Source organism: Megalopta genalis, chromosome 15 (assembly GCF_051020955.1).
Source record: "Megalopta genalis isolate 19385.01 chromosome 15, iyMegGena1_principal, whole genome shotgun sequence".
Classification (NCBI taxonomy): Eukaryota; Metazoa; Arthropoda; class Insecta; order Hymenoptera; family Halictidae; genus Megalopta; species Megalopta genalis.
Window position 1 is genome coordinate 8,585,178 of NC_135027.1, and position 13,991 is coordinate 8,599,168.

Genomic DNA, 13,991 nt, shown 5'->3' on the forward strand with positions numbered 1-13,991 from the left:
CATGGATTTGAAGCTAATCACTGTTTTGCGCATTGATTTGAAGCTAAATCATGTGTTTCGCATGCATTTGAAGCTAAACCTTCTACTCCGCATTGATTTGAAGCTAGGTCATGTGTTTCGCATGGATTTGAAGCTAACTCGTTTGTTACGCATGCATTTGAATCCTATATCATTTATGTCGCAAGTGTTTGAAGCTAAATCATTTGTTTCACATGGATTTGAAGGTAAACCTTCTACTCCACATTGATTTCAAGCTAAATCATATGTTTCGCATGCACTTGAAGCTAAACCTTCTACTCCGCATTGATTTCAAGCTAAGTCATGTATTTCGAATGGATTTGAAGCTAACTCGTTTGTTTCGCTTCCAGTTGAAGCTAAATCACTTATATCGCAAGTATTTCAAGCTAAATCGTTTGTATCGCATGGATTTGAATCTAAGGCTTTTACTTCACATTGATTTGAAGCTAAATCATGTGTTTTGCATGAATATGAAGCTAACTCCTTTGTTTCGCATACATTTTAAGCTATATCATTTATATCGCATGTATTTGAAGCTTAATCAATTGTTTCGCATGGATTTGAATCTCATCCTTCTACATCGCATGATTTGAAGCTAAATCATGTGTTTCGCATGAATGTGAGGTTAACTAGTTTTATTCGACTGCATTTGAAGCTATATCATTTATATCGCAAGTATTTGAAGCTAAATCATTTGTTTCGCATCGATTTGAATCTAAACCTTCTACTTCGCCTTGAATTGAAGTTAAGGTTGCGGGTGACTGCACACTATGACGACCCACACATAGAAGAAAAGCCATATACGTATATTAGTTTTAGAGGTTTCTATCAAGTAAAACTGACGCTTTAATATCGAAATGTGCAGTTCGTATGTGGAAAATTTAGATTCCCAAAAGACTAAACTGGGGTTCTTCGGATGTAGAAATGTCCGTTTTGCAGTTATTGCGGAGATATTTGCAATATTCGGCCTTAATGGTGACAATTCACGAAAAAGACGACACAAGATGGCCGCCGCTAACAGTTTTTCGTAAATATCGAGAGATATAGAGCTCGAATCGAAAATTCGCATCCGAAGACTCCGAGATAAGGCATATACAAAGGCAGTGGAGTGTATTTTCAGTAGATTACTTAGTTAATTAAGACACACGATTACTTGATGTGAATTGTGTATCGGAAACACCATCTCGAGCTTCCGACATTCTTCACTACTAGCGTCACAGTTCTCTTCCAAGCAAAAGATGCACCACAGCGAGCTTGCCGGTAACTATAGTTACTTACAGTCGATAATACAGATCGACAAATTACATAGTTTTACACTTCCATCCAAAATATTTTGAATCAAAAGATGACTAAACATGGTTGCCACATTTCATTCCTCGCCGCAATGTTGCCATGTCGTCAAAACTGTTTCACAAACTGAGTTTCATGAAACTGATTCCTGCTTCATGAGCCCGTTCTGCCGCGCGCTAGGTTACTAGACCAGGGGAATGTGGCGTGCGGGGCAGACCCATACTCGTAGCAGTTGCAGCAAGAACGCTCGTCGAATACTGTAAATATCTGAACAATAATAAAAAAATGGACATTTCTACATCCGAAGCCCCCCAGCTTAGACTTTTCTGAATCGAAATATCCAACTCCCGAACTGCTCACTCGAATATTGGCACGTCCATCTTACTTGATACGAACAGTTGTCACGAAGATATTCTGCCGCGCGCTAGGTTACTAGACCAGGGGAAGGTGGCGTGCGGAGCAGTCCCCATACTCGTAGCAGTTGCAGCAAGAACGCTCGTCGAATATTGTAAATATCTCAACAATAATAAAGAAATGGACATTTCTACAACCGAAGCCCCCCAGCTTAGACTTTTCTGAATCGAAATATCCAACTCTCGAACTGCTCACTCGAATATTGGCACGTCCATCTTACTTGATACGAACAGTTGTCACGAAGATATTCTGCCGCACGCTAGGTTACTTGACCAGGGGAAGGTGGCGTGCGGGGCAGTCCCCATACTCGTAGCAGTTGCAGCAAGAACGCTCGTCGAATATTGTAAATATCTCAACAATAATAAAGAAATGGACATTTCTACAACCGAAGCCCCCCAGCTTAGACTTTTCTGAATCGAAATATCCAACTCCCGAACTGCTCACTCGAATATTGGCACGTCCATCTTACTTGATACGAACAGTTGTCACGAAGATATTCTGCCGCGCGCTAGGTTACTAGACCAGGGGAAGATGGCGTGCGGGGAAGTCGTGAGCGGCGCGGCAGTTGCAGCAAGAACGCTCGTCGAGTAATCGGGTAGGTGAGTAATAATATATATTAAAATAATAATGGACTTTTTTATAATAATAATAATTTAATGACATGTACTTTATATACTACGTTTATATAAAAACGTAAGGATGAATAATTATAGGAAATCAGGAAAAAAGTGATGGCGATGGGACAATTGGTAAATAAAATGAACACAAATGATGAAAACGATTTTAATAAAAATTGAGTATATATTTGGATTTACCCCCTCCCCCCCCCCTCCTCTGCCTCCTCTGCCTCCTCTTCCTCCTCTCCATTTCCTTTTTCCGCGCAGCAGAATATCTTCGTGACAACTGTTCGTATCAAGTAAGATGGACGTGCCAATATTCGAGTGAGCAGTTCGGGAGTTGGATATTTCGATTCAGAAAAGTCTAAGCTGGGGGGCTTCGGTTGTAGAAATGTCCATTTCTTTATTATAGTTCAGATATTTACAGTATTCGACGAGCGTTCTTGCTGCAACTGCTACGAGTATGGGTCTGCCCCGCACGCCACATTCCCCTGGTCTAGTAACCTAGCGCGCGGCAGAATATCTTCGTGACAACTGTTCGTATCAAGTAAGATGGACGTGCCAATATTCGAGTGAGCAGTTCGGGAGTTGGATATTTCGATTCAGAAAAGTCTAAGCTGGGGGGCTTCGGTTGTAGAAATGTCCATTTCTTTATTATTGTTGAGATATTTACAATATTCGACGAGCGTTCTTGCTGCAACTGCTACGAGTATGGGGACTGCCCCGCACGCCACCTTCCCCTGGTCAAGTAACCTAGCGTGCGGCAGAATATCTTCGTGACAACTGTTCGTATCAAGTAAGATGGACGTGCCAATATTCGAGTGAGCAGTTCGAGAGTTGGATATTTCGATTCAGAAAAGTCTAAGCTGGGGGGCTTCGGTTGTAGAAATGTCCATTTCTTTATTATTGTTGAGATATTTACAATATTCGACGAGCGTTCTTGCTGCAACTGCTACGAGTATGGGGACTGCTCCGCACGCCACCTTCCCCTGGTCTAGTAACCTAGCGCGCGGCAGAATATCTTCGTGACAACTGTTCGTATCAAGTAAGATGGACGTGCCAATATTCGAGTGAGCAGTTCGGGAGTTGGATATTTCGATTCAGAAAAGTCTAAGCTGGGGGGCTTCGGATGTAGAAATGTCCATTTTTTTATTATTGTTCAGATATATACAGTATTCGACGAGCGTTCTTGCTGCAACTGCTACGAGTATGGGTCTGCCCCGCACGCCACATTCCCCTGGTCTAGTAACCTAGCGCGCGGCAGAACGGGCTCATGAAGCAGGAATCAGTTTCATGAAACTCAGTTTGTGAAACAGTTTTGACGACATGGCAACATTGCGGCGCGGAATGAAAAGTGGCAACCATGTTTAGTCGCTATCCTTCTCTTTTAGCTTGCTTTCTCTCTTCCGTTACATTTTTACCGATACCCGTGATCACAGAAACATATGCGTGTGCCACCTGCCGGTCGAAAATATTTCTAATTTGGTTTGTCTAATGTCCGTTCGCACAACTGCAGCGCCACGATCCGTTACGGCCTAGGTGCACACTCCCTTAAATCATGTGTTTCGAGTGGATTTGTAGCTAACTCGATTGTTTCGCATGCAGTTGACTCTAAATCATTTACATCGCAAGTATTTGAAGCTAAATCATTTGTTTCGCTCGGATTTGAAAGTAAACTTTCTACTTCGCTTTGATTTGAAGCTAAATCATGAGTTTCGCATGCATTTGTAGCTAAACCTTCTATTCCGCATTGATTTGAAGCTAAATCATGTGTTTCGCATGCATTTGAAGCAAAACCTTCTACTCCGCATTGATTTCAAGCTAAGTCATGTGTTTCGCGTGGATTTGAAGCTAATTCGTTTGTTTCGCATGCAATTGAAGCTAAATCATTTATATCGCAATTATTTGAAGCTAAATCGTTTGTTTCGCATGGATTTAAAGCTAAACCTTCCACATCGCATTGACTCGAAACCAAGTAATGTGTTTCGTATGCATTGGACGCTTAATCATATGTTTCACGTGGAATTGAATCTGACTCTTTTGTTTCGCATGGAGTTGAAGCTAAATCATTTATGTCGGAAGCATTTGATGCTAAATCAATTGTTTGCTCTGGATTTGAAGCTAAAGCTTCTACTTCGCATTGATTTAAGGCTAAATCATATGTTTCGCATGCATTTGAAGCTAAACCTTCTATTCCGCATTGATTTGAAGCTAAATCATGTGTTTCGCATGCATTTGAAGCTAAACCTTCTATTCCGCATTGATTAGAAGCTAAGACATGTGTTTCGCATGGATTTGAAGCTAACTCGTTTGTTTCGCATGCAGTTGAAGCTAAATCATTTATATCGTAAGTATTTGAAGCTAAATCAATTGTTTCGAATGGAGTTGACGCTCAACCTTCTACTCCGCATTGGTTCGACGCTAAATCATGTGTTTCGCGTGGATTTGAAGCTAACTCGTTTGCTTCGCATGGATTTGAAGCTAAACCTTCTTCTTCGCATTTATTTGAAGCTAAATCATGTGTTTCGCATGGGTTTGAAGCTAACTCGTTTGTTGCGCATCCAGTTGAAGCTAAATCGTTTATGTCGCAAGCATTTGATCCTAAATCACTTGTTTCTTATGGATTTGAAGCTAAACCTTCTACTTCTCATTGACTTGAAACTAAATCATGTGTTTCGCATGCATTTGAAGCCAAACCTTCCATTCCGCATTGATTTGAAGCTAAATCATGTGTTTCGCATGCATTTGAAGCAAAACCTTCTACTCCGCATTGATTTCAAGCTAAGTCATGTGTTTCGCATGGATTTGAAGATAACTCGTTGGTTTCGCTTTCAGTTGAAGCTAAATCATTTATACCGCAAGTATGTGAAGCTAAATCATTTGTTTTTTATGGATTTGAAGCTAAAGCTTCTACTTCGCATTAATTTAAGGCTAAATCATTTGTTTCGCATGCATTTGAAGCTAAACCTTCTATTCCGCATTGATTTGAAGCTAAATCATGTGTTTCGCATGCATTCGAAGCTAAACCTTCTACTCCGCATTGATTTCAAGCTAAGTCATGTGTTTCGCATGGATTTGAAGTTAATTCGTTTGTTTCGCATGCATTCGAAGCTAAACCTTCTACTCCGCATTGATTTCAAGCTAAGTCATGTGTTTCGCATGGATTTGAAGTTAACTCGTTTGTTTCGCATGCAGTTGAAGATAAATCATTTATATCGCAAGTATTTCAAGCTAAATCGTTTGTTTGGCATGGATTTGAATGTAAACCTTCTACTCCGCATTTATTTCAAGCATTGATTTAAGGCTAAATCATGTGTTTCGCATGCATTTGAAGCTAAACCTTCTATTCCGCATTGATTTGAAGCTAAATCATGTGTTTCGCATGCATTTGAAGCTAAACCTTCTACTCCGCATTGATTTCAAGCTAAGTCACGTGTTTCGCATGGATTTGAAGATAACTCGTTTGTTTCGGTTTCAGTTGAAGCTAAATCATTTATACCGCATGTATGTGAAGCTAAATCATTTGTTTCGCATGGATTTGGAGCTAAACATGCCACTTCGCATTGACTCGAGCCAAATCACGTGTTTCGTATGCAGTTGTAGCTAAATCATTTATATCGCAAGTATTTGAAGCTAAATCGTTTGTTTCGCATGGATTTGTAGCGAAGCCGTCTACTTCACATTGATTTAAAGCTAAATCATGTTTTTTGCATGAATGTGAAGGCAACTCGTTTGTTTCGCATGTATTACAAGCTATATCATTTACATCGCAAGTATTTGAAGGTAAATCATTTGTTTCGCATGGATTTGAAGCTAAACCTTCTACTTCGCATTGATTTGAAGGTAAATCAAGTGTTTCGAATGACTGTGAAGCTAACTCGTTCGTTTCGCATGAATTTGAAGCTATATCGATTATATCGCAATTATTTGAAGCAAAATCATTTGTTTCGCTTGTATTTGAAGCTAAAACTTCTACTCGGCATTGATTTGAATCTAAATCATGTGTATCGAATGAACGTGAAGCTAACTCGTTTGTTTCGCATGCAGTTGAATCTAAATCATTTATATCGCAGGTATTTGAAGGTAAATCATTTGTTTCTTATGGATTTGAAGCTAAACCTTCTACTTCGCATTGATTTAAGGCTAAATCATGAGTTTCGCATACATTTGAAGCTAATCCTTCTATTCCGCATTGATTTGAAGCTAAATCATGTGTTTCGCATGCATTTGAAGCTAAAACTTCTACTCCGTATTGATTAGAAGCTAAGTCATGTGTTTTGCATGGATTTCAAGTTAACTCGTTTGTATCGCACTCAGTTGAAGCTAAATCGTTTATAGAGCAAGTATGTGAAGCTAAATCATTTGCTTAGATTGGATTTGAAGCTGAACCTTCTACGTCGCATTGATTTGAAGCTAAATCATGTGTTTCGCATGAATGTGAAGCTAACTCGATGGTTTTGCATGCATTTGAATCTATGTTGTAGCGGCACTCGGTCGCGACCGTAATAACCATAAAACTGTCCGCTTGCAGATGTCAAGGGTTCGACAGAGAGAAAACGTCCTTGACGTTTACAAGACCCGGAAATTCTTTTGTCTCTTTATTTTTTATCACTGCCACATGCATTGCATGCCTAGTCGCGGAGAAAGTCGCCGGCCGCGTACCGCTACCCGGCCGAACGGCCAGCGCGCCCCTACAGCGAGGGTTCGACGATGGCTGCCTCCCCCGCCAAACTAAGCGGGGGAAAAGAAGACAGCGAGTCTCCCAAAAAGGCGTGGCCTTTTTGGGGGACATAATATAAATAACAGCGGCAGGAAACTGAAATCCTTCTCGTCTAAGCATTGCGCCGAGCCTCTACACGTTTAACTATTCCGCCGCGCTCCATCTCGTATCCATCCGCACCGCGCGTCATTTTATATACATCTCCGAATAAAATCTAGTGCAATTCCACCCTGTGTCCTTCCGTTGTACCCCGAACACATCGCGTTACAATTGGTGACCCCGACGTGATCGCAACGAGGGACAAGTCAGGGACAGTGAATCATCCGTTCTAAGTTAACGAAACTCAAAAAAACCATGTTTGGAAACAACGACAACGTGACGGGAACCCCCGAAATTAACAAAGTGGGTATACGTATACCGCCCTTTTGGCACAACAACCCGACGTTGTGGTTCGCCCAAGTCGAAGGACAATTCGCCTTAAACGGCATAACAGCCGACACGACCAAATTCTATTATATCACGTCGAATCTGGACTACAGATGCATGGAGGAGGTGCAAGACATAATAGGAAACCCTCCGGAAACCGACAAATACAAGAAAATAAAAGACGAGCTAATTCGGCGGCTGTCGACATCAGAGGAGCAGAGGATCCACCAACTCATAGAGCGAGAAGAGATCGGAGACCGGACACCATCCCAATTCCTACGTCACATCAGGAATTTGGCCGGCAGTACCGTGACTGACAAGTTCCTGCGGACGCTATTTTTAAATAGACTGCCAGCATCGATGCGTCCTATCCTCGCAACGCAAATGGACTCGCCGCTGGACAAGATGGCGGAACTGGCAGATAAAGTAAAAGAGCTCAACCCATCGGGACAATGCTCGGCTGTGGCATCATCCGATACCAAATTCGACATCCTGCGTGAGCAAATGACCCGCCTAACGCAACAAGTAGCAGAGCTGACGAAACGCACCGCCGATGCCACGGAAAGCCGACGAAGCCGGGACCGCAGACCAGCACGAAATGGATGGCGAAGACGGAGCAGAACGCGAAGCCCATCCCAGCCAGGCGTCTGCTGGTATCACCGAAAATTCGGAGACCGCGCCACACGATGCACAACACCCTGCACACACGTCAGCCAGCAGGGAAACGAGACCGATCGGCCCTAGACGAGGCGAGGAGCACCGATCCTAAAACAAGCCGCCTCTTCATGATGGATAAGGACACGAAGGTACAGAACCTCATCGATACCGGCGCCGATATTTGTGTATACCCGCGATCCCTAATAAAAGGACGACCGACGAAAAGTAACTACACCCTGTACGCAGCAAACGAGTCAACCATCTCGACGTATGGTGACATCGTCCTGCACCTAAACTTCGGATTGCGTCGCGTCCTAACATGGAAATTCGTAATCGCGGACATTTCGAAACCCATAATCGGTGCTGACTTCTTAAAGAACTTCGGCTTGCTTGTAGATATTAAGAATAAGCGACTCATAGACAATAATACAAACGTTACAGCACGCGGAACATTAGGGACCGCCGATATAGAATCAATTAAAACGGTTGTCGGCGATTCACCCTACATCAAACTCCTAACCGCCTTCGTGGAAATAACTCGCCCGCCACAGACAAACAAAACAGCAAAACATAGCATTACACACCACATACAGACTACGGACGGACCACCGATTTTCGCGAAACCGAGGAGACTCGCCCCCGATAGGTTAAAAAGCGCCAGACAGGAATTCCAACACCTTTTATCAGATTCGGCCATCCAAAAGTCCATGGGCCTCACCCCTTCACTTAGTCCAGAAAAAGGACAATGGATGGCGACCCTGCGGCGACTATCGCGCACTAAATACGCGCACAATCCCGGACCGTTACCCGTTGCCTCATATCGAAGATTTTTCCCAAGCCTTGCACGGAAAAACAATTTTTTCAAAATTAGACCTAGTTAAAGCATACCACCAAATTCCAATTGAACCCGCAGACATAGAGAAAACTGCAATTACAACTCCATTCGGTCTTTTTGAATACGTTAGGATGCCGTTCGGACTACGGAACTCTGCCCAGACATTTCAGAGATTTATCAACGAAGTTTTACGCGATTTAGATTTCTGCTATGCATACCTAGACGACATATTAATAGCATCCAGGGACGAAACCGAACACTTAGAACATATTAAACAAATTTTTACACGCCTAAAAGAATACGGAGTTGTAATTAATCCGGCTAAATGCACATTCGGCAAAGATACGATAGATTTTTTGGGATACACGGTAAATTGCAAAGGGACGACACCGAACCCAGACAAAGTAGAGGCAATCCGTAGTTTCCCCAAGCCCACAAACGTACGCGAGTTGAGACGATTCTTAGGAATGGTCAACTTCTACCGCCGATTCATTCAAGGTGCAGCAAGATTGCAAGCCCCGTTGACCGACCTGTTGAAAGGTGCACCAACACGTGGAAACCCGCAGGTAAACTGGACACAAGACGCCGATATTGCCTTTGCACAGGTAAAGGAGGCACTAGCGCAAGCTACCCTCTTGGCGCATCCAGTACCTGGCGCGCAGTTGTCACTTAGTGTAGATGCATCCGACTACGCAATGGGTGCGGTTTTACAACAACGGGTCAGCAACACCTGGCAGCCTATAGCATTTTACACCAAAACCCTCTCCTCGGCACAACGAAAATACAGCGCGTACGACAGAGAACTGTTAGCAATATACACCGCCGTGCGACGATTCCGTTACCAAATCGAAGGACAGGCAATTATAGTATTCACAGACCACAAACCTCTGGTTTACGCTTTTAAACAGCGGCCAGAGAAATGTACACCTAGACAATTCAGGCACCTAGATTTCATAGGGCAATTTACGACGGACATACGACACATCAGCGGGACAGACAATATAGTCGCGGACGCTCTATCCCGGGTAGAGGAATTACACAGACTAGCATGCGTAGACATTAGACAAATAGCCGAAGCTCAAGAGTCAGATGAAGAGCTCCAACGTCTCTTACTGGCTGAGACGGCGCTTAATTTAAAAAAACTACGCTTTCCAACGGCTACCGGAGGAGATGTAGAGGTATATTGCGATATCGCCACACCTACCGTCCGACCATACGTGCCCAAAAATTATCGCCGACAAATTTTCAAAACTTTGCACGGTCTATCACACCCCGGAACAAGACCATCAAAAAAACTAATCGCGGACCGTTTCGTGTGGCCAGCAATGAACAGAGACTGCACCCAATGGACCAAAGAGTGCACCCAATGCCAACGAAACAAAATCACGCGCCATATAATATCACCAACAGGCAGGTTCGAACCACCGAACTCCAGATTCGAACATGTCCATATCGATATAGTAGGGCCACTACCGATTTCACAAGGATTTCGCTACTGTCTTACCTGCGTCGATCGCTTCACCCGTTGGCCAGAGGCGATCCCAATGGAAGACATCACCGCAGAGACAGTAGCGAGAACCTTGGTAACCGGATGGAAAGCGCGTTTTGGGATACCCGCAAAAATCACCACTGACCAAGGCAGACAATTCGAGTCCCAGCTCTTCAAAGAGTTAACTCGAAGGACCGGCGCCAAGCACATCAGAACGACGGCGTACAACCCAGCAGCTAACGGCATGGTCGAAAGACTCCACCGGCAATTAAAAGCCGCCATAAGGTGCTACGATACCGACGACTGGACAGAAGCCTTACCCCTTATATTATTAGGGATAAGGACCGCAGTGAAGGAAGACATACAAACAACCCCAGCAGAGATGGTCTACGGCAGCAACCTCCGATTTCCAGGAGAATTTTTCATGTCAAACCCAGAGACCGACATCTCAGAATTCGTAAACCAACTACGACACAAAATTCAAAAATTAAAACCGCGTCCAGCAACAAACCACGGTCACAAAAGTATATTCGTCCACAAAGATCTAGGCACAACCGAGTACGTCTTCCTCCGACACGATGCAGTAAAATTACCATTGCAATCTCCATACGACGGACCGTACAAAGTTTTGAAACGCGGAGATAAAAATTTTACCATACGAGTAGGCAGCCAGGAGAAAACAGTCTCAATAGATCGCTTAAAACCGGCGCATATAGTAAGCGATGAGCACGACAATAGAATGAAAAGCAAAGAAGCAAGCCACCGCGAAATTGCTAACGCGCCGCATAGCATCTTAAAAAACAGTTCAGCACCGATTACTACACGATCCGGCCGCACAGTTAAATTTACAGACCGATACATCGCGCGTTAAATTAAAGATACCACATGTATATACTTTATCATATAAGACGAAAAACCCACTGTACACAATATAATAAGGAACACCGCGAGCGGACACAAAATTTGTATTCTTTTTTTTATATAGTCATAATATAGCGTTTACACTGGCAAGGGGGTGATGTAGCGGCACACGGTCGGCGACCGTAATAACTATAAAACTGTCCGCTTGCAGATGTCAAGGGTTCGACAGAGAGAAAACGTCCTTGACGTTTGCAAGACCCGGAAATTCTTTTGTCTCTTTATTTTTTATCACTGCCACATGCACTGCAGGCCTAGTCGCGGAGAAAGTCGCCGGCCGCGTACCGCTACCCGGCCGAACGGCCAGCGCGCCCCTACAGCGAGGGTTCGACGATGGCTGCCTCCCCCGCCAAACTAAGCGGGGGAAAAGAAGACAGCGAGTCTCCCAAAAAGGCGTGGCCTTTTTGGGGGACATAATATAAATAACAGCGGCAAGAAACTGAAATCCTTCTCGTCTAAGCATTGCGCCGAGCCTCTACACGTTTAACTATTCCGCCGCGCTCCATCTCGTATCCATCCGCACCGCGCGTCATTTTATATACATCTCCGAATAAAATCTAGTGCAATTCCACCCTGTGTCCTTCCGTTGTACCCCGAACACATCGCGTCACAATGTCATTTAAATCACATGTATTTGAAGCTAAATCATTTGTTTCGCATGGATTTGAATCCTATATCATTTATGTCGCAAGTATTTGAAGCTAAATCATTTGTTTCGCATGGATTTGAAGCTAACTCGTTTGTTTCGCATGCAGTTCAAGCTAAACCATTGATATCGCAAGTATGTGAAGCTGAATCATTTGTTTCTTATGGATTTGAAGCTAAACCTTCTACTTCGCATTGATTTGAAGCTAAATCATGTGTTTCGCATGCAGTTGAAGCTAAATCATTTACATCGCATGTATTTGAAGCTAAAGCGTTTGTTTCGCATGGATTTGAAGCTAAACCTTCTACTTCGCAGTGATTTGAAGCTAAATCACTTGTTTCGCGTGGAGTTGAAGCTAAACCTTCTACCTCGCATTGATTTGAGGCTAAGTCACGTGTATCGCATGGATTTGAAGCTAACTCTTTTGTTTCGCATGCTATTGAAGCTAAATCACTTATATCGCAAGTATTAGAAGCTGCGTCATTTGTTTCGCATGGATTTAAAGCTAAACCTTCTACTTAGCATTCATTTGAAGCTACATCATTTATGTCGCAAGTATATGAAGCTAAATCATTTGTTTCGCACGCATCTGGAGCTAGACCTTCTATTCCGCATTGTATTGAAGCTATTTCATGTGCTTCGCATGGATTTGAAGCTAACTCGTTTGTTTCGCATTCTGTTGAAGCAAAATCATTTATATCGCAAGTATATGAAGCTAAATTATTTGTTTCGCATGGATTTGAAGCTATCTCGCTTGTTTCGCTTCCAGTTGAAGCTAAATCATTTATGTCGCAACTATTTGAAGCGAAATCATTTATGTCGCATGTATTTGATGCTATATAACGTGTTTCGCATGCATTTGAAGCTAAACTTTCTACTCCGCAATGATTTGGAGCTAAGTCATGTGTTTCGCATGGATTTGAAGCTACCTCGCTTGTTTCGCTTCCAGTTGAAGCTAAATCATTTATATCGTAAGTATTTGGAGCTAACTTATTTGTTTCGCATGGATTTGAAGCTAACTCGTTTGTTTCGCATGCATTTGAAGCTATATCATTTACGTCGCAAGTATTTGAAGCTCAATCATTTGTTTCGCGTGGATTTGAAGCTAACTGGTTTGTTTCGCAGGCATTTGAAGCTATATCATTTACGTCGCAAGTATTTGAAGCTAAATCATTTGTTTCGCATCGATTTGAATCTAAACCTTCTACATCGCATTGATTTGAAGCTAAATCATGTGAGTCGAGTGGATTTGAAGCTAACTCGTTTGTTTCGCATGCAGTTGAATCTAAATCATTTACATCGCAAGTATTTGAAGCTAAATCATTTGTTTCGTGTGGATTTGAAGGTAAACTTTCTACTTCGCTTTGATTTGAAGCTAAATCATGCGTTTCGCATGGAGTTGAAGCTAAACCTTCTACTCCGCATTGATTTGAAGCTAAGTCATGTGTTTCGCATGGATTTGAAGCTACCTCGCTTGTTTCGTTTCCAGTTGAAGCTAAATCATTTGTATCGTAAGTACTTGAAGCTAAATCATTTGTTTCGCGTGGATTTGAAGCTACACCTTCTACTCCGCATTGATTTGAAGCTAAGTCAATTGTTTCGCATGAATTTGAAGCTCAACCTTCTACTTCACATTGCTTTGAAGATAAATCATGTGTTTCGCGTGGATTTGAAGCTAACTCGTTTGTTTCGTATGCAGTTGAATCTAAATCATTTATATCGCAAGTATTTGAAGCTAAATCATTTGTTTCGCTTGGATTTGAAACTAAACCTTCTACTTCGCATTGATTTGAAGCTAAATCATGTGTTTCGCATGGATTTAAAGCTAAGCCTTCTACTTCGCATTGATTTGATGCTAAATGATGTGTTTCGCTTTGATTTGAAACTAAATCATGTGTTACGCTTGGATTTGAAGCTCACTCGTTTGCTTCGCCTGCATTTGAAGCTATATCACTTATATC

The 13,991-nt window shown here is 42.7% G+C and overlaps 2 protein-coding genes across 2 annotated transcripts; both read left to right on the forward strand.

Annotated features, from left to right (window-relative positions):
- The first annotated feature begins 7,413 nt into the window (after positions 1-7,413).
- LOC143260622 (uncharacterized) lies at positions 7,414-8,229 on the forward strand. The gene has a single exon (XM_076526647.1). It carries the CDS (start codon positions 7,414-7,416, stop codon positions 8,227-8,229), a length of 816 nt encoding a protein of 271 aa, XP_076382762.1.
- A 44-nt stretch (positions 8,230-8,273) lies between these two features.
- LOC143260623 (uncharacterized) lies at positions 8,274-9,023 on the forward strand. Its single transcript, XM_076526648.1, has one exon. The coding sequence runs from the start codon at positions 8,274-8,276 to the stop codon at positions 9,021-9,023; it is 750 nt and encodes a 249-aa protein (XP_076382763.1).
- Positions 9,024-13,991: the final 4,968 nt, after the last annotated feature.